A 27466-nucleotide genomic window follows, 5' to 3' on the forward strand; every position below is an offset into this window, starting at 1 on the left:
ACATTATCAGTTGCTTCTGTCATGATGATCAAAATGTATTATATTGGGTCTCTGTTGAATAGTCTCACCCCCCACAACATTTAGGCATTAGTTCATAGCATACGTCTTTACATGGAAAATGGTTGACAAAGATAAGTTGTCATAATATGTCAAGAATATTTATACATTTCCATTAGACGTTCACATTTCTCGTTTAGTTTTTGTCTTTGTGCTATGCAGTGCTGTCTTTTTTTCTTTCTGTATTGCGATGACATGGTCTGTCAACAAATGACAGTACAAACAGTAAAAGTGTAAATGTTAATCTTGTCCATTTTCCTGCAATCAAACTCCAACATACACTAAAATGTAACCTACAATTTAAAATAATTGTCATCAAAACTTTAGCCGTAGTTTCCATCAGAACAGAGTAAACTGTTATATTGACAACATGACTAAACAATTCGAATGTGTTATCTGTAAACAATGACACAAGGACTTGTCATTCTGATGGCACTGACATGTTCATTGACACAGATATTTACTTTTGAGAGATGAACTAAGGATTTTGAGGAAGAGCGTGGCTTTTGCAGGTTATCCGTGGTGTTTTGCTACTTGTACAAATTGTTTTGAGAAATGCACTTACTGTTTTGCAAATTGTGAGTTTGATTCGAGAAATGTACCAAAGCGACTGAGAAAAACTGTAATATCTGTCCACACTAAACGTTATGTGATATAACATTAGCGGTTTCTTATCACAACTGATTTGGTAGTTAAACAAGTTAAAAACAGTATTAGTTAAAAACAAGACTTACAGTACACAGGTCACGTTTTCTTCGAGTTGCATTTCTGACGGCTCTGTGACGTCACGTCTCCCGCCAGGAGCCGAACAACAGACACTAGTGTTATTGTATGTGTTTCATGTTACCCAATAATTCTGTGTTATGGGTTTATTATGTGCCGATTCACTGACAGTGTGAGGATCTATATGACAATATGAGTATGTTTTTGAGTGAACTTGAATGTACATTGTCGTGGAAATTCTCAATACGAATATCTGACTTCACTGTGGACAATTCAAAACAACTCAGCTGTTAATATAAAACTACAGTATCTTGAGGTAATTCCTTTCTCGAATACATCTAACACAATTTCAATACTTCGAGGTACACATGAGCACATAGGTCTTTAGCATCTATGCATTCTCAACATCCTCCTCAGGCATACACTGGTCTCTGCAGAATCCGTAATGCTTTCGTATTACAGCCTCACCTCTAGGGCTGAAACGATTCATTGAGTAACTCGAGTTAATCGAATCAAAAAAATCCTCGAGGCAAAATCATCTGCCTCGATGCTTCGCTTAGTCCATTTAACTACACACAGATATTGCAGAAAGACATTATTTGTGTAAGGACTCGGAGTATGAGCGGATTGCGGTTATATCCGCGGTTCAGGTTAACATCCCAAAAATTGCAGGTGGATGAGAGAAATCGTTAATATGTTGATTTTAATAAAGACGCGGAACTCTCATATCACGCTAAAATGCAATGAATGCGTGTCGTTCTTTAACTTTCGTTTTCAGCTCATGTCGAGATCCAAAAACCGCAATGCGAGAGAGAGAGCGGGCGGGCATCAGCACTGGTAATATCATTTAATATCGCTGTTTTTAAATGAAGACAACTGTGTGTTGAGCTTCAGGATGCGACACTGAACATTTAAGTTTCATTTGCGGCAGTACACGCGTCAGCTGAGGAGATACGAGCAACTCCAAACACATGAACGCGATGGAGTTTGCAGCTTTGCACATGGATCACCGTCATTGTGATGTGTGTGAAATCTTTAATGAGACTTTATATATCCTACTTGATAATATCTTCGAAATGCACCATTAGATGTTCTCAATACTAGGCGCAACAAACATCAGAACAAGCTGTAACGCGCGCGCGTTTGTGATGAGCAGCGCTTGTGCTTTCAGAGCTGATCAGAGCTTCGTGCTTTCATTGATTTGTGTAATTTAATCACACTTTAATCATATTTATAGCTACTAACTTAAAACAAGCTTTGTTACAATGATGAATGATTAGCTCAAAAGATCAGCATGTGTGATGTACTTTATCTGAATTAAACATATCTCGCGTTTGATCATGTTCTAGCGGTTATTCCTCCGTGTAATGTATAGGTTGTCGACCCTGGTTTATGTAAATGTAATTTTGCCAAATAAGTTTTTTTGTTTTGTTTAGCAACCTTCTTCAGTGTAACTAATATGTGACGATAGCATCGCGCTTAACACAGAGGATTTGAAGTTGTGACTACCGGTTGCGGGTGGATGGTTTGCTTCTAACAGCTGATTCGGTGACGATCGAGCTGATCCGCACATCTCTTGTTCCAAGTTAACCTGTCCAATATGTTGCTCCAGTAAAGGAGTAAATAAGACAGTAAATGCTTATGTCATGCCTGAGCTGAAGCTGAAACATGAAAGTTAAGTTGCACAACATAAATACAATGTTTAGTTATTTATATTATTTATAGAATATTTATAGAATATTTATATTATATAGAATTTATAGAATATTTATATTTATATTGGCATTATTGTTATTTATATTACTACTATTTAGATTTATTGGTTGTAGGTTTAGTTTTAGATTGAGCTATGTTTACCTTTTTAAAGTAATTTGAAATAGATTTTTATTTAATATGGCAATTGTATGCATTAAAATTGTTTAGTTTCACAGTTATTAATGTATGCAATTTCAGCAATAAAACTTAATTTTTCTAAAAAGAAAACAAATTAGATGTTAATTTTAAGATACTCGTCTTATTGTCTCTTATTGCTCTTTAATAAAGAAAAAGTCATTATTATCCGATTAATCGATTAATCGATCGATTAAGTGGTAGATTAATCGATTACAAAAAGAATCGATAGCTGCAGCCCTACTCACCTCGAGATCGGCTGTATAGTCACTATATCACTGTCTCTGCTGTGATCTATTGATTGCAGAATCTTTAGTACTTCTATTCCTCAGCTACGTAGCATACTGACACTGCTCCCAAGTTGCTTTTTGCTGAAATTAAGATGTATTCACGGCCGAGAGATCACTGGTCACAACAACCAAATGAGTATCCTGAACAGAAAGAAACGTGTACATTTAAACAAAACAATTTGAGTGAAAATCAATGTCACTCAAGCTTCCTTCACTGTGTTTGTTTTCTTGTGATTGGTTTATAATGATCTATCATATGACTTCTGTTTGTGTTTGTAATAAAGTTCGTAGATGGGAAGGAAGGAGGCGGGAACCGGTGAACATTCAACAGCTTTTATTAAATAAACAAAATGAAAGTAAACCACGGGCAGCCCCTCACGGACGACTGCCTGCGCACACATAACAAAACATAAACAAAACTTAATGTAAAGTCCAGGCCTGGTCCCCTCTCATCCTTGACTGGTGTCGCTCGTCCTTAAATGCCTCCGAGCTCCCTCATGAGAGGACTCGAGACCGGTGTGGCTCGCAGGTGACGCTCCTTCGCAATCATGTCCCCGGTCTCACTCGCCCCTCTGATGTCCCTCACTCGTTCACCTCGCCACATACCCCCATCGCCCCTCGCAGGCCGGGGGGTACACCCGAGACTGCGCCTACTCCCCCTGGGGGGCCCAATCTCCGCGTCTGGGGTATGGGCGGACGAGACGAGAGAAGCAGGAGATGGAGACCGAGCGACAGGACGAGAGAGTTGAGAGAGAAAAAAAATAAAAATAAAATCTGGTCCGGTTCCCGACACACTGCCGCTTGGTCCTCACCAGCCGAGAGGTGCTGGACGCCCGGTGGACGGCCCGATCCTCCTCCGCCCCTTGGCGGCCGGCGGTGGCTCCTCCAATTGAGGCCAGTCCCCATCATGGAGGACGGCAGCAGGCTCCGGCCCACGGCAAACACCGGGGACTCCTCCGCTCCCTCCAGGACGGCCGCCACCCCACCTCGACCCAGGGGCACGGCTTCACTCGCTCAGTGTTAAGCACCTTTTTGGGTGGTCTTTGACCTGAACATCCTTAGTCTGTGTTTTACCTTTAACTCTTTTACCTCTTCTGAGGCCATTATATCAAATATTTCAATCACAACATACATGACATGAATAAAATGTTTACATTAACAGCACATAATTCCAAACTTTGTGAGAGTATGCATTTTTGTTAATGTACATACTTTGTATTCATTATTGTTGCAATTGATTTACGCATCTGCAAAGAAGCATGTGGATGTTTTTTAGTTTAATATCATCCTTTACATGAGTATTGCAATGTTAAACTCCATCATATTGCCGCGATGATAAACCTCTGTTCTGAAGTGAACACTATACACACCACCTCGTCTTTCGAAGCAGATGCAGAAGTGAATTCCCGTCCCGTTTTTTTCTTTCTTTCTTTTTTTGGAAACCTGTGGACTCGATGTCCTAAAAGGTTGGACACAATTATTTTCCATGACAATGATAAATTGAAATTGAACCTATCGAATATACACTGACCAACCTATTGTGCACTGATGTGTCTGAATTTTCTTTTTCTTTTAACATATAAATAATAGCAGTGTTTTATTGTAGGTGGTGAGCTTTGCCAGCCTGAAATTTGACCGCTCTTACAGCTGGATGGTCCTATGTGTGCTCTGGTGCTCCATAGCACAATCAATTCTCCTTCCTATGTTCCTGTGGGCTTGTGACCGCTACAGGGCAGATGTCAAGATGGTCTGGGAAAAATGTGTGGCCATCATGTCCAATGATGAAGTGGATGAAGGTAAGGAACACTGAGCTTCTTTTAGCATTTCCCAAGGAGAAAGCAATGCTGTATTCAAAATAACAGTATACTGTACTACTTACATTCTACACAGGGATTTTTTTTTTAAGTCAGAGACAGAACAATACTCTATACACAGTACTATTCAACAATAAATACTTATAAATTCTAGAACTAAATACTTGTCACTTTACTTTACTTAGCAACATTCTTGGATGGTCACTAGCTTGAAATGCTGAAACAAAAACAAATTGGGTTGTGAGGAAAAGCAAATGAGCTTATATAATTCTGGTGAAAATAGATCATCCTGCTTTGACATGCATAAAGAAAATTATCTTAAAGATGCACAATATCTATACTGCATAAAATTGATTTCAAGTAGCGTAGTCAAATTGTATTTATCCAATGGTATTCAAAAACACCCTCAGAAAGTTTCATCCTTCAAATTATATGTTTTGATTATTTTTTGTATTTAAAATTGATTATTAATTAATTAATTATTTGATCAATTTTACATTCGTTACTGCTATGTTTGAAAAAACTACAATGATGATTAGTCATTGGATTTATCATGTGACCTACATTTTGAGATGCTTAGCTATATTGTAAATGAATTATTTTAGTCTCCCATTAGTCTCTGTTTTATCTGAATGTATTCATAAAAGTAATCTATAACTGGAATGCCACATAAAAAATTAAAATGTCTTTGGAGTGAGCTCCACTGTAGAAATTTTGCTGCAAAGTTCCTTCACATTCTCATATATGTAGGCTGTAGGCTGTAGGCTTCTATAGTCTGTTAAATCTAAACATTTTAATTTACATGAATCCAGAAAGATTAAAAGAAAAAAATGTCTCCCGTTATGACTGCATCCATGGTTCCCTGAGTAGGGGAATAAGAGAGATTGCATCGTGGGTTGACGGTCCGTGACGTCTTTAGCGAAGTGCCCAGAAATATAAGAGGGCGCTCATAACCAGGGGTGCCTTAAGATAACCATAGGCCCCTGAGCTACAGCATTAAGCTCACCCCCAAATATGAGACTTTAAAGTAGCACAGATGGAACAGTGACTGGCTTCAGATTAGAGGACTTCACGGGCCAGAATATTCATACCCGAACCTGAAGAGACCCGTAATGTGCTGAACAGAACTGACCGGTTCCGTCTATTATTTCAAAAGCTGGACCCGTGAAGATCCGAGAAATGGCAAAACATGTAGTACCTGTCTATTTTTTGATAGCTGGAACCAAACCCGGCGGTAAGACACAGACCCAATTGGATCCGATTGTCTCATACTCCACAATAAAATGCTCTTAACAAGTCAATAAACAAGTTGCGAAAAAGAAAGAAAAAAACGTATGTCTCAGCCTACCTAACGTTATAGCCGTCGTCTCCCTTCCTTGATTGTGATGTATTACAATTAGGCATGTGCCGATATCAATTTTTCATGTTGCGATTAATTGCGAAGCTTTTATTACAGTATGCGATATTATCACGATATTGAAATAAGTTGCAAAAAAAGTGTTGTCAAAGCATAACAGCTTTAAGAACTATTTTTGTAATAACAAAATAGTTTGTAATAAAAAAATTACAATATTTAAATACAATAATACAATGCACCAAAAATATATACAGCTCTGAAAAAAAGAGAAATCAATGTAAATTGGTCTCTTAATTTTTTCCATAGCTGTAAAAGTACAATTTTCAAACAGATTAAACAGATTAAAGTGCAAATGAATTAGGCTATAAAGAACAACAAGAAACAAATTAATATAAGGTCTCATTATTGCGCAATAGCTACATTTGTTACAGAAAGTATAATGTTTTTGGTAATGTAAGTTAAGAAATACTGATCATTGTTAGTTTTATCCTAGGTCCATTAAAAAAGTTATTTTGTTATTAAACAGTAACTAAGAAATTAACATTACTTAGAATAATTAATTCTTTATAAGTATTTTTCATTTTTCATTGTCAGTTTGGTAATAATGAATTAACATGTTAACTAATGAAGTCGTATGTCTTCTGGACAAATAATACAAAAAAATGTAAACTTTAGGGCATGTTGTAGTCCAGATTAAAACATAAGGTTTAAGTTTGAAAATAAATAGCCTGTTAAGTCTTTAAGTATTACGTATTTGGTGCTGGGCCTGTGATGAACAACATTGAGATTACAAAAACAAATGGTTGTTTTAAAAACTTCTTCACTAGTGCGGTTGCTTTTGTTTGCAGAGTTTCTGGGGTAACCACTGCATTCTGCCGTTCCACCAGCGCCCTCTGCTGTCACTGAGCGGCACTTCATCCAGCCAGTCTCCCGTCATGTGCAAACGCACGTCGGGCTTTTTTACATGATCTGCGCGCGTGTCCCTTTGACGTAGAATAGCGGTGTTGAGCATTTATACGGTTGATGGGCAAAGTATTCTTAAGTGCATTATAAAAAAATATAATAATTGTTAATAAATTATTATTATGATATTTTGAACTGCCCACGATAACAATATCGTGCATATTCATTATCGTGATATATTGCATTACCGATAAAATAAGCACATGCATAATTACAAAATTCCTCTCTTTTTGTTCCAAGCATGCTTAATTCACTCACGCATTTCGATTTGAGTTAACTCGCATAATAACTTCGACTGTTTACCCTTTTGAACTAATAACGATTGTTCTTTCAGTGCCATGGCCGCTGACGTTAGCATTATTTATTTGCTATAATCCCTGTGAGCCGAGTGTGACTAACGTTACTAAAACTTTAAGATTAAACAAGACGGTTCATTCATATTATTTTTACAGACACTGTGGAAGCTCGGGTTGCCATAGAAACATGACACGTGCTTGAGACTGCACTCGCGTGTTAGCTGGAGCAACCTGAAATATGAGCTTATTTATGAAAACATTTCTGTGAAAGTTCACCTGATATTTTGTTGCTAATTTCAAATATATTGTTGAGTGCACTTGCATTAAATCTGCCTGCTTTCTAAACGGCTGAGAGTGTGAGCGAAAGAGAGAGAGAGAGCTTGTGTTTTGAAGATGAAGATCTCTACGTCAAATGACACGCAGATTAAATCCATGCAGTTATTGAACCTGCATTCAGCACAGGGTGGCTCTCTCGCACTGAAGGACGTTACAGAAAACGAATTGTCCAGTCCGGTTTCATTCACACAAACAGGGCTTTGCCAAAAATGCAGCTGAGAGTCCTGAAAATGAATGGGTACGTGAGTTTGTTTAATACTGTTGTCACTGCTGCAAACTCCCATACAAATAATTATTTGAAAAAAATAATTTTCATTCATCCCATGTGCGTTAATTTGCACCTGGCCATTACACATATCATCAACTTCTTTGTCTGAAGGAAACATGCAGGCAGGTCCGAGGCATGGCATTGAGACTCAGTGTCTTCTTCCCCTTCTTAGGGAACCATGGTTATAGTCTTAACCTGAGAAATTCCCTTTTGAAGTGGAACCTGAGACCTAGATTGGCGCGGGATGTAATTCCTGAATGCCGTTGACAGCGCACTCGACACCATCTCTAAATATGTGCCAAAAAACGCTCAGAGGGCGAGACCTGGGCATCAGGGAGAAGTAAAATAATTATTATAATTATTATTTTACTTCTCCCTGCCAGTTTCGACCTCAATGGCCTCTTTATCACCACTATTGCAGCCATTGCATGACCAATAGCAGTGGCTGTTTGTTGATTTGGAGGGATAAGTCCGTGGTGTGGCTCAGTTTAGTGACTGCTTATGGGAAAAACCCCTGCCCCAATCCAGATCTCTCAGCAGATTTGCCTGGTAGGCCTGTAACAGAGCTATAATTTGTTAGACCCCACTGACCTGCTGCCACATATGCCCTGCCATTGAAGCATGAGGTGGTCTAGTGAATTACTCTGTGTCAAAAATGGACATGGCAAAGTGACCATTGCAAATCCATCTGTCCTTCCTATGAGTATCTTGAGTGCTTGGAGCACCTCATAGATAGAACAAGGCATCAGTTTACTGTCTGTGATTTGTCACATCGAGCCACATCCAGTGTAGACAACATCACTAAATATAATGGGTTCTATCGTCTTCACTCGATTTTCGGTGAAGACATAGCATTAGATGACAGGGCAGTAGCCTTCAATGCCTGCACACTGGTGTCATCCTTAAATATACAGGCTCACTCAATCCCTCCACATTAACATAATTCAAATGATGAAAATGATGGAGGCAAGCTAAATGTGGTTTCTTCCACAACTTTGAAGAGAAACAGAAGGTTTGTTGGGGAAGAACGTTTATGGCTAATCTAGATGTGGAAACCATCTTTGGAAAACAATTATTTGAAGTGCAATTGGATCTTTTTAGTTTGGCTCACGTTCGATTTGATTACATAGAAAGGGCGGGTTTATGATCCATACTGCGACCACCAGGGGGTGATTGAAATGTTTTGAATTCACTTCTCAGGATGTGTGTGGCACACTTTGTACAAGCGCTATCTTCACCCTTTTCAACCCCATCTGCCTCGTCCTTGCTGGATCGTCCCAGCAACATGCTATCTGCTGGATCAGATGATGCTAAATGGACCCTTACGGCGTGTTTACTCATGCGTCAGACACTGGTCACACTGATGGCATTCCCCATAGCGTCAATCCAAGACTTAGTGATGAGTTCCACTTCGAAAGGGAATTGCAATGGAGCACAAAAGAAGAAAAATTTAAAGAACAAGCAAGACTGCCCAAATTTCCAGTTTAATTATTTCAACCACACAACAACCTTTTTTACATGATGTCACTACTTACTGCTCCTGCAGTACCATTGGCCAAAATACTTTGGGTGTAGTGACAAGCTTTGTACTATGGGCATTGTTATTAGAGTATATTCCAGGCTAATGATTGCATTACTTTCACAGTAATTTCACAGTTGGACTTGTATCTAATTGCAATTTCAGAAATTTCTTGTAAAATCTATAGTACAATTTGATGTCAAGTTTTTACAATTGTACTGTAAAAAAAAAGATGTGGTTGTTCTGTGAGTACAGTAAAATGTATACAAATTGCTAAAAACAAACAATATCATACTGTATTTCTGCAGTGCATATGTACTATGAATGAACCCATCCAATTCAGTTTTATTTTGGTGTGTCCCAATTCATCTATCAATCCACTATTCTATGTCATTTTGTAGAATAAATAGTGTAAGTAGGGTGTTCACATTGAAAATTCCAAATAAAAAAGTACACTTTAAATACCCAGATGATGCACTTAATTAACCAAAAATGTGTGGAATGCTGGACACTTCATGCACTCAACTGTCACAGCTTAATGAGGGTGGGGGGGGGGGGGACTTCACTGTTGAATAACAAATTAACCTCATAAAATTCATATACTACACAGTTGAGTACATAGTGCATAAGCACATAGTGTATAAGTGCATAGTGTATAGTGCATCATTTGGGACGCAACTTTTGATACTTGTTGGTTTTATCTGTGCTGCAGATTTTTAGTTCACTTTTAGCAATTTGTGTTGATATAATTTTGTAATGTTCCAAGCTTATCTTTTATCATTTTTATCTCCTATTTTTTTTAAATTATTATTTAATTGTCACCATTCACTCTAAAAAATGCTGGGTTAAAAACAACTCAAGTTGGGTTGAAAATGGACAAACCCAGAAATTGGGTTGTTTGAACCCAATGAATGGACCCATTCAAAAACCTAATTTCTGGGTTTGTCCATTTTCAACCCAACTTGAGTTGTTTTTAACCCAGCACTCTTTAGAGTGTTGTTGTGTTTTGTATGTCGAGTGCTGATGTCACACCTTTCAAAGATGTGTATCAGCAGTAACTGTTGTGAAAAATCTGTCTACAAACAGATATTAATTTAAAATAGGTTATTGGTAAATATGTATGCTTGAATAAGGCTGAAATAAAATTGTTTTTATGCTAAGAATAGTTTGCCTAATTAAAAATATAAAATAAAAGGCCAATATCAGCTTATTTACATTCAAGCTCGTCAGGGTTTAAAAAAAATGTCACACTTCTGAAATGGCTAGATGAGAAATTTGATTATGAATATATTCAGTTCCAAGATCCCAAGCAAATGAAAAACACTGATCACCATTATGGTGACTTCAAAGCAATACAGTGGTAAACAATTAAAGTTATTGTGGCATGGTTACAGACACATTTATAATGTGAATCCACAGTAAAATAAAGGCAGCAAATGACAGAGATGCTGGCGTCATTCTGTTGGTTCACAGTAATTTGCAAGAAAATGTTCCAGCATGTGTTCATTTCATAATACATTTTTGAAACAGTAATTTATTGTAAAATAATACTCTTTAATCCTGTAAAATCCTTGCATTTTTACAGTGTACAATCAAATATGTAGCTTTGCATTTGCCACCACTATCCCCAAAAAAAGAAAATAATTAAACAAAATGACAGAAAGAAGCTTCTTTCACCCTTTCAGATAGATCCCATATTAATTTACAGGTAACACTTTACAATAATGTTTCATTAGTTAACATTAGCTAACTACTTTAGTTAACATGAACTAAGAATTAACAATACGTTTACAGCAGTTATTAAAGGACAACTACGGTGAGAAATGAACCTAGGTGTAATTATCAGATGGTTACCGAGTAGATCGTTCTCTGGGATGCATTTTCATGGAAATCGAATGTAAAGAGTTTTATCTCTAAAAACAGTTTAGCTTATAACACTAGTCTATGGGGCACAGGGTAGTGAAATTAAACCGCTAGTTAATACCACTAACAAGGCTAAAAATAGCCTCACACTAACAGATTAGCATAATGAGGGTCCCTACATGCAAACCGAAGTATTGAAAACTTTGTAAGTGTACAAACAGTTTAATAAGAAGATACTTTATAAACACAGTACATTACGTGTTCACGGACAGGCGCCATCTTGGAAAACAGTCTCGACTCGTCGAGCCATGAGGGCTCTGCTAAGTGATGAACTGTGACTTGGAATCTCATATGGTCCGTTGTTTCCAGAAGAAAACACTGAACGCAACAGAGAAAATAAATAAATAAAAATAAAAATGTCCATGTTATTACATATCACAAATTAAATTCCTATCAACCAGCTCACTTAGAACAGCACTCGTGGATTGATTAGTCGAGACTGTTTTCCAAGATGGTGCCTGTCCGTGAACGCGTAATGCACTGTGTTTATAAAGTATCTTCTTATTAAACTGTTTGTCCACTTACAAAGTTCTCAATGCTTTGGTTTGCATGTAGGGACCCTCATTATGCTACCGTGTTAGTGTGAGGCTATTTTGAGCCTTGTTAGAGGTATTAACTAGCGATTTAATTTTACCACCCTGTGTCTGTTTGCATTCGATTTTCATGAAAACGCATCCCAGAGAACGATCTACTCGGTAATCATCTGTTAATTACCCCTAGCTTCATTTCTCACCGGAGTTGTCCTTTAATCTTAATGTTCATTTCAACATAATGCATTATTAAAATCAAATGTTGTATTTGTTAACATTAGTTAACACATTGTGATCTAACATGAACAAACAATAAACAGTTGAATTTACATTAACTAACAATGATAAAGATTTTTTTTTATCTGTAACAAATGTAATGCTCATTGTTAGTCCATGTTAATTAATACTTTAAATAATTTTAACAAATATGACCTTATTGTAAAGTGTTGCTAATTTACTATACCCATAATTTTAAGTAATCAAGAAAAAAACAAATGGTATTATTGTTTAAAATTATCGTTACCTTATGAACCATAATAACAAATAAATTAAAAAAAGTATTTTTATCTGGATTCCCTTCAAAAAAAACTAGAGGTCACATGATAATTATATGATTAATTTGCTTAATCACAAACTATTAGTAAACTTAAGCTGTCATAACGTTTTGCTGCATTTAGGTGTTAAGTGTCTGACTTTGCGGTTAGCTGTATTCCATTACCCTTCCTGCTATTTGGCACCATTTCTAAGTTTGCAGTCATAAGGAATATGTGCAAGAAATGGATTTTGTGTACTTAATTTTTTACCAGTGCTCTGCTTCTTTTCAGACAGTTTGCCTTGTGTAACACAACTCAGTTGTATGTATAAGGGTTGCTTCTTGTAATTGTGTCTCACTCAAATGCATGCTAAGCTTAGCTGCCTGTGCTAATAGATGATCTCATCTGTCATCCTGCTGTTTGTGCCCCCATTTTGCCTTAAGATCAGCATTTCACATTGCCCTACAACTTTTAGAGTTCTGAAAAGAAAAACAATAATTTGTACCCCTTAGCGAATCTTTTGCACTAAAACAAATTTTAGGGAATTTTAATTGGTAAATGGCAACAGTAAGTCATGATTTTCAGTACACGACATTTCAATGGATTATAATGATTTCAAATTAAGCATTTTTGATGACCTCCAATTCTAATGCGGACCCCGTAAATCTATAAAAAGGATTTTTTCCTACCTATTCGTCTGTCTGTCTGTCTGTCTGTCTGTGTATTTTGAGCACACTGATTTTTAATCCTGATATATATGCTTTCTGCGTTTGCAGAAAACAGCCAGGATGGAGGCATTCATCCGGACTTAATATTTGACAGACCATTTGACTATAGCTCCGCTGGTGATATCATGACGGTAGACCGTATTGCCAAATACGAATTCTCAACCTTAGAAAGGGGGGGCCCCCAGGGTTATCCATTGAGGGAGCTTCAGGAAGATAAAATGCACTATTTGCAGGTATATTTCCATTAATTTTGTTTTCAAATTTATCTTTTCTTTATTTTTAATTAAAAATGTGCATGTTGCAGTGGCCCTCCACCCCAGTATTTGTAAAACTTTTATAGTCACTATATTATATTATAATAGCACCTCTTTTAATAGAATCATTTTACATTCCTGTTGTCTTGCCTATTAGACTTTTAAAACGTCAAGATTGGAAATTGGAGACTTGTTTGGTTAGAGAAATGTTTGAAAAAATATGATCTAACAGACACTTTTCTTTTCTACACACCAGTGGTATTTTTGATGTAGGCTTACTGTTGCAGGGCTCATGTGATGACTGCCACTGATGCCTTTTCAGATTTTATATTTTAGAGTTAAAAGCTTGAAGTAAATGTGAAAAAAAAAAATACTAGTCTGAATTCATTCAGACTAATCATGTGTCATGTTTTAAAAATCTTATGACATAGATACTATGACCCACTATGACTAGACCCGTCATTTTTTAACCACTTCTACAAGGAAATAGTACTATATGCTTTAATTAAGAGTAGTAACTTTAAGAGGTGACTAATGCTTTACTTCAAACTTTTAACCTTTTTACATTCAAATGATTACTTCACATACCCATAAATGCTCACATGTAACCTCCACATGTAACTTTCATTGGCCTGGATTATTAATTTCATATATTATCCATTTTTCTCTGTGTATAAATAATGACCAATTATTAAATTATTAATATGCCCGACTGAATGGAAATTAGTCTTGGAGGTTAAATGTGGAGAATATGCCATAAATGTGTATGCCAAACACTTCCCAAAGCTCTGTTAGACAATGTGCAGTGCTTGACTACTTTTCATTGCTGATTTTATTGCTATATACATTGCACGAATCAACTTTTGAAGTTCTCTTCAAAGTTTATAAAACATTGTGTGTGTTAGAATTGCTCCAAAGACGTTCAGCAAAAAACACTGATGCTTATTGATAAAGAATTCAAAACCAATGTTCCTACATTAGAACATTATTGGTACTATTAGACTACAGAATCAAATGTTCTTTTTCAATTTCACCAGTGTTTTGCATCATCATCATCAAGTATCAGAATTTCATAATAATTGGGAAGTACAAGCTGTTATTGTTTTTGCTGTCAAGCTATTAACAATAAATGCTTCCAGACAATAATATTTACCACTGTCAAACAATTCTGAGGTAATTCCATTTTTATCTTGATATGAGACAAAATTATGCTTTGTCAGTGGGTAGTATATTTAAAGCAAAATGACGAGCAAAATAGACATATCATTTTAATCAACTGAGTATCAAGGTTCAAAAATGTAAAATGCCAAATTGTACAAATTTTGAAATGTTCGTTATAGCTGGTCCTGTATCATAATACAATATATAATTAAGCTTGCACATTAGTTTATATATTTAAACAATTACAATCATCATTATTGATTATTTAAAAGAATTCTAATCACTGGGCTGTTACAAAATCATACAAAAAAAACCCCAACTGAATGGCATTGCTTTGATGCTTTGCTTCCCTCTACTGGCCAGAGTATATTAAAGACCTCATAATCCATAGGACTTCTTTGTAAACTGCCTCTCATTCCTTCATTAACCAATACAGTTGCTTCCATGCTAGGCTTGTGCTGTATGCTTTGGATAGTGTACTAAAAGTTATTTTGAATACTAAAAACTAATTTTATGTCTTTCCTGTGTAGTTCTCAGAACAATGTGGAATGTGAGTATCTGTTTGAAGAATGAGTGATTATAAGCAAAAACGTTTTTAAAGGACATCGCTATTAAAAATAAAAACAAAAAATCTATGAATAGTAGGCTGCTTTAAAGTGAAAACAGGCCTGTGTTGCCATTATTTGTAGTTCAAAAAATTCCATTGATTGACTTTATAAGAGATGCAAAATCCTGTTTTTAGATAAGCAGAAAGCTGACATTAGTCGAGTTTTGCTTTTAGAGATGTACTGGTTCATTTGTATGTGTGTTACTCCAGGTGCCCCCTACAAGAAGATACTCCCACGACGAAACCGACATGTGGACCACCGGTCAGATCCCGTCTTACCTGCATCGCTGGGGCTCCACAGAGGACATCATTGGCATCCCGCAATGCAGCTTGCCACGCCACGAGAGACGTCGGAGCAGCCCGGCACCCTACCACGAGGAGAGCCACCCTCACCGCAAACGGAGGCGATCAGAGGACATCCATTCACTCAAGCAGATTCCACGAATCGAGCGTTATGAGGACGATTTCAAGTGCTTTAGCCGCGACGAAGTGATTAATTTCATCGACGAGACACCACTGGCTAGTCCAATGAGGAGCCCACGCCGTTCCTCTGCGATCTCTCTGGTCCCAGAGACGTTCGAGCAGCACATTGTCTTGTTGCCGCATTTTCCACTCACGCACTTTGAGCGCGAGCCTCAAGCATTGAGACGCTGCTCTGACCATGGCAAAGGAGCCACATCAACTGAGATCCCTCAGGATACACAGAGGAAGGCGAAGGGCTTTAGCGACAGCAGGAGTGCAGCCAGCGAAGGCTTGGGTACTAAGGGATGCCTTGAGCATAGGCGTGATGCCAAGCGTGCATCAGAGCTGGTTGTGTTGGGCCAAGGCGGACGGACAGGGAATCAGTCTTCTTCAAGTATTAGGACAGGACAGGTAGATGCATCTGCTTGGGTGGACCAAAAACACCTGTCTAAAGGCGAAAGCAAAGGAAGCACAAATAGTTTTATAATTTCACAATCTGCATCGTCTGGCTATATCACTTTTCACTCCGAATCCATAGGGTCAACAAACTAAGGAACAGTTTTATGAATATTATAAAACAGTCCCTGATATGCTCTTTAGTATTAAAGCTTTGACTAAGTGGAATGTTTTTGTAGTCTAGAAACTAGGCTTTTTGAGATGTGGTTGATTCAAAATGGCATAGGGACAGCAGGTTTGGTTTGTTGTTACTGATACAAGGCTGTATTATGGGCTTGACCATTATGGGGCCAGTTTGCCTCTTAGCCAAGGAAAGCTGAACAGTAGGTAAGACTTGTAGTGTGAGATGATCAAAAGGCCTTCTGGCTCATGTGAATTTATAACTGAGGCCCTCCATGAAAATAATATTATTTATTTTTTTAGCTTTTACGTTTCAATGATAATTTAGTGTTCTAGATAAAATACCGCCTTTCTTGACTAGGCCTATACAAAGTGATAGAACAGGCACTTATTCCATAGGGTAGGCCTGGGACTCTGGGAGTTCATGCTTAATTCAAATTTCATACATTTATATCTAAAGATACATAGATGCATACTATGTTTAGGCATCTTAGACCCTGTCCACACGAACCCGAGTATTTTCAGAACTGCAGCTTTTTATGTGCGGTTTGGCCGTTCGCCCACACGCAAAAGCAGTATCCGGAGTAGTAGTAGCTTCAAAGCGTTCATAGTTTTTTTTTACGGAAGTGGAAAAAACTCTGTTTATAAAAATACCCATGTATATGTGGACTAGGCCTAATATTAGCCAAACAAAACATGTTTACTTATTTCCTTATTGGCTAAATTGCCCTTGTCTGTTATTATATATGGGAGGAGGTGCATTCAAAGACATGTGCCCTGTAGACCATGATCCAGATTATTCTGTAGCAATATATCATTATATTGCTTTTGAGGGGATTGATATTTCAGTAAATAGTTTGGAGATTTCTGATTTCAGATATTATTCCCTGCATTTAATGAAGCCTCAAAGGTCAACTTGGTTGTCAAAAATTTAGCAGTTATCCAGTGTTTCTTTACAACACTTTTAGCTGACTCTTTAACTGTGTTTTTGTTGTTTCTGGTGGTGTGGCATGTTTTTAATATTTTAGTTTTTAATATTTAAGTAAAAAAAAGAAGAAAAAAAAAAAGAAAAAAATGATATTTTGTTATATCGTTTGAATTCATACTTTTGAAGCACAAGGTTCTCTTTGTAGATCCAGACCTGCTTACCAATAGCCTAAAATGTTTCATTTCACAGATATGTTTTAACGAGTTTGTGTTAAGTGCTTTGTGATGATTGAAAATGTATATCTGATGCATTGTTATTCTCATGATTACGGTCTTATTTGTCTGGTAGCCCGTTACAAAGTATGATATGAAAAGTGACACTATTTAAAAAAAAAAAAAACCACCCATAACCTGCACCAACATGCATCAACATGCACTTTTTACAAAACAAGTGACATAATCGTGTCATGTGGAGAAAATTACTTTTTGAAAGATGTATTATTTGATTTGTTAATAGACAATAACTAAATTGGATATTTGTTGTATTATTTTTGTTGTATATGACCACATTTTCTACACTTATCCCAAGATTTCAGATTTTTTTAATTATTTGTTTTTGTTAATTTATATAAAAAAAATTAATTGCTTGCTGCCAGCATGCACTTTTGTATGTTTCATACAGCCATATATTGGTATTGAAATATTAAATGGTACTTGATACCTAGGCAGCTTTATGTGGGAAACAACTAGGACATTCTTAAAATTTAATGTAGGAAACTGCAGATTGCCCCCTCATAGTCTAATTTATTTAAGGGTATCAATAAGTCTTGGAGTCTAGGAGTCTTCCTCCTCCTAAAACTCTGGATGGCTGTACACGTCCATTGACTAAAATCAAGACTTATATATACTTTATATATGATGTATTCCACAATTATCTAGAATGATATGTAGCACTGAAACCTAAACATGCCATAGACATGAGCTTACGTTTATGGTGACAACGATCACTATTACTGTAGCACAGTGTATATTTTAAATCATTTTGAATATGAATTCAAAAAGAGTTTTTTCAAACAAGCTTATATTATACATTAAAACATAATATAATGAAACTTTACAGCTACTTAAAAGGTTAAAGGCTTTTGTTGTGTCCATGCAGTGTTAAACTCTTTTAATTATTATATATATATATATATATATATATATATATATATATATATATATAACATCAAAAACAATTCCCTACTAGGTACACTTTACAATAAGGTTGTATTAGTTAACATTGGTTAATGCATTAGTTAACATGAACTAACAATGAATGTAGCTTTGCTGTTTTTTTTTTTTTGTTTTTTTTTGTAAGGTTATTGTGTATATTTACATTAGTTTACATAGCAGTTGACACACACTAAGGATAAACATTTCTAACTCACATCTTACTCCAAAGGAAAAAGGCTGTTGTGTACCTTATTAGCATTATTTAATATAAAGGTATTTATTTGGGCTGTTGGTAAACATAATTCTATAGTAGAAACCATGTTTATACACACTTTACTATCATTACATTCAACAAAGCATTGATTAATTTGATTTTGTGACCCTTATAAGTGTACACTATTTTAACATTACTTGATTTGTTTTGCAGAGACTTTTATTAACATGAATTACAATAAACAAAGCATTTATTATTGAAAGTGTGAACGTTATTGTAAAGTGAACACATTTCAACATTAACATTTGTAGACTCTTTGTTAACCTGACTTGCCATTAACAAAGCATTTTGTTACTGCTTTGTAATGAACCTACAATAGATAATATATCAGCTGATGTTGAAATAGTCTGTTGTTAATGGTAAGTCATGTTAATAAAAGTCTCTACAAATGTTAGTAACACATCAGGTAATGTTTAAATAGTGCACACTTTACAATAAGGGTCATGCAATTCATTAATAAATGCTTTGTTGAATGTAGTAATATGTAAGTAAAGTGTGTATAAACATGTTTACCAACAGCCCTAATTAATGCCTTACTATTAAGTATTAAATAATGTTGATATGGTACATAACAGCATCTTTTACCTTTAGCCTAAGATGTGAGCTAGAAATGTACATCCTTATTGTGTCAACTTTTACATAAAGTAATGTAAACAGTAAGATAACTACAAAAACAGTAAAGCTACAGGCATTGTTCATGGTTAGAACAAACATGAACTAATTGCAGTGAAAATGTGCACGCCTGTGTGTGTGTGTGTGTGTGTGTGTGTGTGTGTGTGTGTGTGTGTGTGTGTGTGTGTGTGTGTGTGTGTGTGTGTGTGTGTGTGTGTGTGTGCGTGCGTGTACATTTTTGTGTGTGTGTTGGACTAGCCAGTGGTCCCCACAATGTAAATGGATTCATAATAGTTTAGGGGCTGGGGCAGTGTAGTGAACCAGACGTGTGTGTGTGTCTGTGTGTGTGTGTGTGTGTGTGTGTGTGTGTGTGTGTGTGTGTGTGTGTGTGTGTGTGTGTGTGTGTGTGTGTGTGTGTGTGTGTGTGTGTGTGTGTGTGTGTGTGTGTGTGTGTGTGTGTGTGTGTGTGAGTGCGTGAGTGCGTGCGTGCGTGCGTGCGTGCGTGCCTGTGTGTGTGTGTGTGTGTGTGTGTGTGTGTGTGTGTGTTAACATTAAGTAAGGGATAATGTAACATTAAGTAAGGGATAAACCCCTTAACATTAAGTAAGGGATAAACCCCTTCAGAGTGATGCAAGACCCCTGATCACTCGGGGTTTATTCTGCGATAACAACCGGCTGGGTGTACATTATCCCTTACTTAATTAATGCTGAACAGAGGTGTCGTTCATGGTTATTTGATGTTTACTAATGCATCAACTATATTAACTAAAACAACCTTATTGTAAACCGGTGCTATTTACTTTTTTGTTGTTGAAATAATCTCTCTCTCTCTCTCTCTCTCTCTCTCTCTCTCTCTCTCTCTCTCTCTCTCTCTCTCTCTCTCTCATAATTCAATTCAGTTCAGATAGCTTTTTTGACATGACTGTGTAGAATAGCACAATGTTAGCATTAAAGGCACAGTATGTAAGTTTCACAGCTATGACACCGTTTTGCAGTGAGTCTAGCTCCACCCTTTAGTACTGGACTACTGTGTACCCCAACAGAAGGGTGGTAAAAAAGTAATACGGTTTGGAATACAGGTACCATTTGCAACAACTGACCATGGAAAGGGCAAAAAATTTGTACCATACTTAACTGTACTGAACCGTACAGCTTGGTAAAAATTAGCCATAAGCATATTTTACAATTAAAGTAATGATTAAAGTTATGTTTAACATTTAGCTCTTTCTTTTAAATTGACATTTCTTACAGTTAAGTTAGATCACTTAAATTCACATTAAATCCTGTGCTGAATTACTAATAAAGCTCACTTTATTTCACTTCATTTAAAATTTGGATTTGTGCAACGATGTTTTACTTGGCCAAAATTATCATACTAAAAATACATTTGAGTGTGTTGAAAGTTATGTTAACGTAACTTTGTGCGTTAACTTGGTGGCTGATATGAGACTTTTGTTGCACACTGCAGTATCTAGATCGATATTAATATATATTAATAAAAGCTGGATGACTTGAGTTGCTAAATGGCATGCAATTCATTTCAAAACTTTGTATGGTGGAGAAAATGCTGTATTACTGTTACTACAAATAAATCTCTTTCTAAATATGTTATGTTAGCCACTTGACACAATAGTGTTGTCTGATTTACTTTTTGGGTACAAACATGTTACTCACTAGCCTAGAAATCTAGACGCACCCTAGCGACAGCAAATCTAATCTGCCGCAAGTATCGTCTAGCAACTCTCAATACACTTCTGAGCTGTAAAAACCAAACTCTGGTCAGGCCAATCACATTGTGTATAGAGTCGGTGGTCGGGGCTTCATATAATGACGGCCGAGTTGCACTTGTGTGCTACTAGTAAACACCATAGACAGTAAAAGACCCTCGGATTGGACCCGCAGACCCTCGGATTAATCCCCCTCGGATTGAGCCCTGTCAGTGGTGAGTTTCCAGACCAAACATCTTGATGTGGCTCTGGCTTGTCAGGCTAGTTACTCACAGTAAACCAAGAAAAAGGGATTCAAACAATAAGACTAACTGTGTTGAACTATTTAACAAATGATTAGTTAGCTATCATTAAAGGAATCCAAACAGGGGCTCAACTGTCCAATGAAAGACAATAGGCCTGGTTTCACAGAAAGATCTTAGATTAAACCAGGATTAGGCCTTAAATAAATTAAACACACTAAAAACATGCCTTAGAAAAAAAATATTACGGGTGCGTCTTGAGAAAAAAATCATGGCACTGCAATATGAAATAGGGTAGCACAGATATGACATAATTGATTGTCGACATAATGGCACGGATGTTACACTGCATGGTCAAAATGGGTGATTTCTCTGGATGTAAACATTGTTAGAAACATTTGGGAAAATCCAAATACAGAAGTTAACAAAATATATAACATTGTTCTAGGTGTTTAATAAGCCAAATTAATCCAAAAATCTTACATATTGTGCCTTTAAGTAATACATATTACACATGCTTATACATAAATGAATACATAATAATGTCAGCAAAATAATAATAGTAATAATAAATTCAGGCTCAGTTCATTTGATAACAGGATAACACAAGGCTCTGGAAACACTTTAAATTTTCTCCTAAACATATAAGAATTTGTCTAAATAACTAAATGATTAATATCGGACTAAATTCAAGCTATTTGAGTAAAGTAATGGTCTTATATTTGCTGCTCTTCATGAAAAAGTGCAACTCGTTCTCAAAGACTCCATCAGTGCAGTGTGAACAAAGTCTGTGCTCTCCAGGTTTCCAGCTCTACTTGTGTTAGCCCATCTCTACAGACTGTACTCACTCACACGAAACTCCATCAGTAGATTTATCTGACGATAGCCTTTCAAATTCATTAGATATGGTGCTAATTTATGATTTTAACAATGATTTTTTTTCATGCTTAATAAGACCTGCTTGTGTTGTACCCTTAAAAAGGGGAAAAGTAACGGGAGAAGGTTTAGAAAACACACATGACGCAGCTCTCGCCTTCACTCGTCTGTATTGAATACTTTTGAAAAGTGTATACAATAAAACATACATTTCAGCATTCAACATCAACCACAAACACATTTTTAATGCTTTCTAAATTATCTTTTTAACTTAATTACCATATACAATGTTAATTGTTTTAAACAGTTATCAAAATACATTTTAATACTCCTTTTTTAAATGACTTCTCAAGTGACAAAAATATTAACTGTGTTTTTAACAGCATTCAGCATCTCAGCATCACATGAATTCACCCTTGTAGTGATAACACATACAAAATAACTTTACAGCATAAATATGTGTACTTGTATTTAGTAATAACCAGCTTAAACACATATGACACAGTAAACACTCATATATGCCGAGATGGAGCCACGAGGTCTCCAAATGCTAGCATAAAGTTACACATATTTGCAGTTAGCACGAAACTCTTTAAACAATGCAAAAATGCATATTTTACCCATATAAAACCATAATACCATAACGAAATGTATTATAAACATATGTTACTATCTACATTGCTTTGTGATTGGTAAATACCTTAAAAAGGGGAAAAGTAACGGGAGAAGGTTTAGAAAACACACATGACGCAGCTCTCGCCTTCACTCGTCTGTATTGAATGAGGAAGAGAAGCGCGCGCATGCAATCCCCCTACAGAAGCCCTGAGGCATTACCAATAGATCGACGAATAATCAACCAGTAGAAAGGATCAGCATTATCTACAATGTACTTCTCAATATTACTCGTCTATATATATTTTTAACAGTGACAACCTTAAAACGTATTCTATTATAATCATTAATTTAACAGACTATAGTAAACTGATTGTAACTTAGATGAATTAGGAACACTTGTCACATACTCCCCCTCAAAATAGATGTTGTCCCCAACATCCGAATGTAACCTTTTGACCTTTAGTGCAAATAAAATAAAAATAGAAAAAGTTTAAACCATACTCTATTAATCAACACACAATGCACAGTTATTTCAGATCAACACTTATGCTACATCGTATCTTATATAGTGCAATATTACAGACTGGAACTCTTTTCATACATTCCTTCAAGCACAGGTAAGTACCCAATATCGTTGAATGTCTTTGTTCCCTGTTTTGATCTTTATTTCATGTCCACTTAGGCACATGACTGCCTTGTTAACAGTTCTGTTTGTGCAACATGGTCAAGTAACTTACACTCCCCTTTAACAAGGGTCCACGAGTGTGGTGTGATTCACTGCAACAGTGTCATAAGAATGTGTGTAGGGTGTAACCACAGTCCACCTTATGTTCAACAGTCCATTTGAATGTGTATTCTGTGCTGAACAGTCCATTTGAATGTGTATTCTGTGCTGAACAGTCCATTTGAATGTGTATTCTGTGCTGAACAGTCCATTTTGAGTGTAATGTGTATGCATTTACTCATTTCAGCTTCTATCTTTCATGTGCTTAGTAACACAAGTATTGGAAGTGATGTGGCTGTTCGATGTGTGACCACGGAACCCTCCAATTTTGTCCTTGTAATGTCCTAATGTTTTGGCAGGTTGGTGATCCAAGCTTATCATACGTGAAAACTCTCGGCCGTCTGTGCTGTCGTCTGGGCCGCTGAAGCGTCTCACCACTTGAAACAAGCAAGGGGGCGGGTTCCTCCAAAGACATATCCTCAACAAAACTGTCCTCTCTCTCCGGTGAGGTTCCCATTTGGTTTGTCGTTCCTTGTTCTCTATCTGGCTCAGGTGGCATGTTCTCCTCAGGCTGTGTGCATTCGAGCTTCGGAGGTGTACTACACACAGGGTTCATTGTCTCAGGTGAGCAAAGCTCAGATTGCAGCTGAAGTGACACTGGATAATACTCATCTCCATCATCCTCTTCGTCCGACTGCTCTGCTTCCTCTATTTGCTCCACATTCCTTTTCCTGGCTCGTGGCTGCAGTGTCGTTTCAAGTGGCAGATGGTCACATGGGAGAAGAAGGTTACGATGTAAAACTCTTGATCTCCCTTTTCCTTTCTCAGGTCTGAGTTCATAAACGGGAATATCTGGATTCACTTGGCGCACAACTGTGTGGATAATATCCTCCCAATGGTTCCTCAGTTTTCCGGTACCCCCACGAGGTGTCATGTTCCTGACTAAAACACGGTCTCCAGGTTGTAACACTGAGCTTTTAGTTTTACTGTCATAATGTTTCTTACTCCTAATCGTAGCTTTGTGAGCATTCTCTCTTGTGATCTCATAGGCTTCTTCCATGCCCGCCTTCCACTTTTCCATGTAGTGATGGTGATTACAGTTTCCTTGTTCTGAGGTTAAGTTGAATAACATGTCGACTGGCAACCGTGGGGAACGTCCGTATAGTAAGTAAAAGGGGGAAAATCCTGTCACTTCACTCCGAGTACAATTGTATGCAAAGGTCAGTTTGTTTAGGGAGTCTTTCCAGTTATTTTTTTGTCTCTCTGTGAGGGTCTTTAACATTTGCAGTAGCGTTCGGTTAAACCGCTCTACTTGTCCGTTCCCCTGGGGGTGGTAGGGAGTAGTTCTTGACCCAGCAACTCCACAGTACTTTTTCAGTTGTGTGAACAGTTGATTTTCAAATTCACCACCTTGATCGTGGTGTATTCTTGTGGGGAAGCCAAATCTCAGTGTATAGTCATTAAATATTTTGTCTGCTGCCGTTTTTCCTGATTTTGAAGTTGTGGCGTATGCCTGGGCAAAACGTGTAAAGTGGTCAATGATTACAAGAATATATTCGTAGCCACCCTTACACTTGTCAAGATGCAAGAAATCTACTGAGACAAGTTCGAATGGTTGACTGGTGACAATGCTCGTCATCGGGGCTCTGGTCTCACGGCTTGGCTTCTTGTGTTTAAGACATGCACACTTCCTTGTGACATAATCTTCTATTTCTCTTTGCATATAGGGCCAGTAAAACCGATCTCTGATCAGTGACGTAGTCCTGTCTACACCTTGGTGGCCCATTTCATCGTGAAGCTCCTTTAACACAGTACTTTTATATTTTTCTGGAAGCACCAGTTGTTTCCTGCTTGCTGTTTTCCTGTACAATACCCCGTTTTCGTTCATGTCCAGTTTGTCCCACTCTCTAAGAAGGCTTGTGATCTGTCGGCTGAGCTGCCTTAGTTCGTGACCTGATGGTTTATCTCCTGTCAATTTGAACTGAACCACGGGTCCCACAGTGGGGTCATTCCTCTGGTCATTTTTAACTTGTCCTGCTGTTAGTGGACGGAGTAATTTGTCTGTAGCTAGCGTTTCACATTCAGCTGAGATACCCATGGACCAAGATATGCTGGACTCATCCTGACTTTCCACTGCTTGTGTCGCTGCTCCAATCACATCATACGACATTTCCTCTGAACATTCTTTCATAAACGTCTCCTCATCCAAAGGCATCCTGGACAAACTATCTGCATCGATATTTTCTTTACCAGGGCGGTATTTTATTGTGAAATGGAAGTTGGCCAGCTCTGCTACCCAGCGACAGCCTGTTGCATTCAGTCTAGCAGTGGACAGCACATAGGTGAGTGGATTATTGTCACTATAGACAGTGAAGAATGGTGCATAGTATAAGTAGTCGCGAAATTTCTCTGTGATTGCCCACTTTAGAGCTAGAAACTCTAACTTGCCTGAGTGCAAATGATAATTCTTCTCTGCTGCAGTCAGGGTACGGGAGCCATAAGCAATCACACGTAGTTTTCCATTCTGTCTTTGATATAATACCGCCCCTAGCCCCTGGTTGGAAGCGTCAGTATGGAGGGTGAATGGCTGGGAATATTCTGGGAAACCTAGAACAGGGGGCTGAATAAGACAGTCTATCAACCGTTCCAAAATGGCCTGATGCACATCAGACCACTCAATTGTCGTGTTGGATGGAACTCCTCTACTGTTTCGTTTTGTTTGCCACTTTCCCTTTTTATTTTTCAGGGTCTCAGTCTCGACAGGTGCTTTGAGCAGGTCATACAAGGGGCTGGCAATACGTGAAAAATCCTTGATATACTGCCGGTAATAACTCAACAGTCCTAAAATTGCTCTCAACTCGCCAACAGTACCTGGTTGCTTATCTTTTAGGGCTCTTACCGCAGCAGTATCAGCAGGGTCCATTCTGTTTCCCTCAGCAGACACAATTCTCCCAAGGTACCGCACTTCTGTCTTAAACAGGTCACATTTTCTGGGTTTCAGTTTTATCCCATGCTCCCTCAGCCGTTGCAGCACTTTTCTGACGTCACTGACATGATCCTCAAACGTTCTGCTAAACACAAGAACATCATCGAGATATGGCACACAAATTTCATCCCTTAAGCCTTCTAAGCACTGTTCCATGCAACGTTGGAATGCTGCAGGTGCATTCATGAGTCCAAATGGGATCCGAACCCACTCATATAGGCCCCATGGAGTAACAAAAGCTGTTAAATGTCTACTTCCCTTTGCCATAAATCCCTGGTGGTATGCCTTACCCTGGTCCAACAGTGAAAAGAGGGTGTTTCCTCCCAGGGTGTCCATAATGTCCTGCATTCTGGGGATGGGGTGGCGGTCTGGATGGGTTTTCTTGTTGAGCTCCCTGTAGTCAATGCATAAGCGCATAGTACCATCTTTTTTTCTGACACAAACAACTGGAGAGGAGTAAGAAGAGGTCGACTTTTCAACCCACCCTTGTGCTATCAAGTCCTGTAAATAGTCTTTCATCTCTCTATATAAAGGTTTTGGAACAGAGAGGTACGTTCTTGACACTGGCTCACTGTCTTTTAGTGAAATGTCCAATTGAAGATTCTCTGCACAGCCTATGTCATTATCAGACCTGGAGAATGATTCTGACTCTTCTCTTAACATCTGACTGACTGTCTGCCTCTGGTGTTCATTAAGGTGAGTCAAATCAACAGGAGGTTCCCATTGTTCTTGGGCAGGGGTACTTCCAATAGAATCCTGAGCCTGGACATGGTGAATGGAGGCGGTTGGTAGATTGTCTTTTTTAAATATGTTGGCAGGATACACTGATCCGGCTGACTGTACAGTTCCAATAACAGTCCTTCCTGACAGCATAATGTCATGACTTGTAGGGTTTTGCACAGTGACAATAAATTTTGGGGTCATCCCTGCCTTCACTGACACAAGAGTGTCACAAAACTCTAGTCCTTCAGGCCAACGTGG

The 27466-nt window shown here is 37.6% G+C and overlaps 1 protein-coding gene across 3 annotated transcripts in view; it reads left to right on the forward strand.

Annotated features, from left to right (window-relative positions):
• The window catches only part of LOC137038525 (probable G-protein coupled receptor 153), a 94461-nt gene extending 76713 nt beyond the window's left edge, over positions 1-17748 (forward strand). The window contains exons 4-7 of one of the 3 annotated variants that reach the window (XM_067413161.1): positions 4567-4756; positions 12791-12820; positions 15173-15192; positions 15460-17748. In XM_067413161.1, the coding sequence (XP_067269262.1) occupies positions 4567-4756; positions 12791-12820; positions 15173-15192; positions 15460-16263 (1044 nt within the window). In that variant the 3' untranslated portion in view covers positions 16264-17748. Of the gene's footprint in view, positions 1-4566; positions 4757-12790; positions 12821-13275; positions 13461-15172; positions 15193-15459 lie in introns of all 3 variants that reach the window. The other 2 variants (XM_067413160.1, XM_067413162.1) reach the window with 2 other exon arrangements.
• The last annotated feature ends 9718 nt before the right edge of the window (positions 17749-27466 follow it).

This window comes from Pseudorasbora parva, chromosome 13 (genome assembly GCF_024679245.1).
Source record: "Pseudorasbora parva isolate DD20220531a chromosome 13, ASM2467924v1, whole genome shotgun sequence".
NCBI lineage: Eukaryota > Metazoa > Chordata > Actinopteri > Cypriniformes > Gobionidae > Pseudorasbora > Pseudorasbora parva.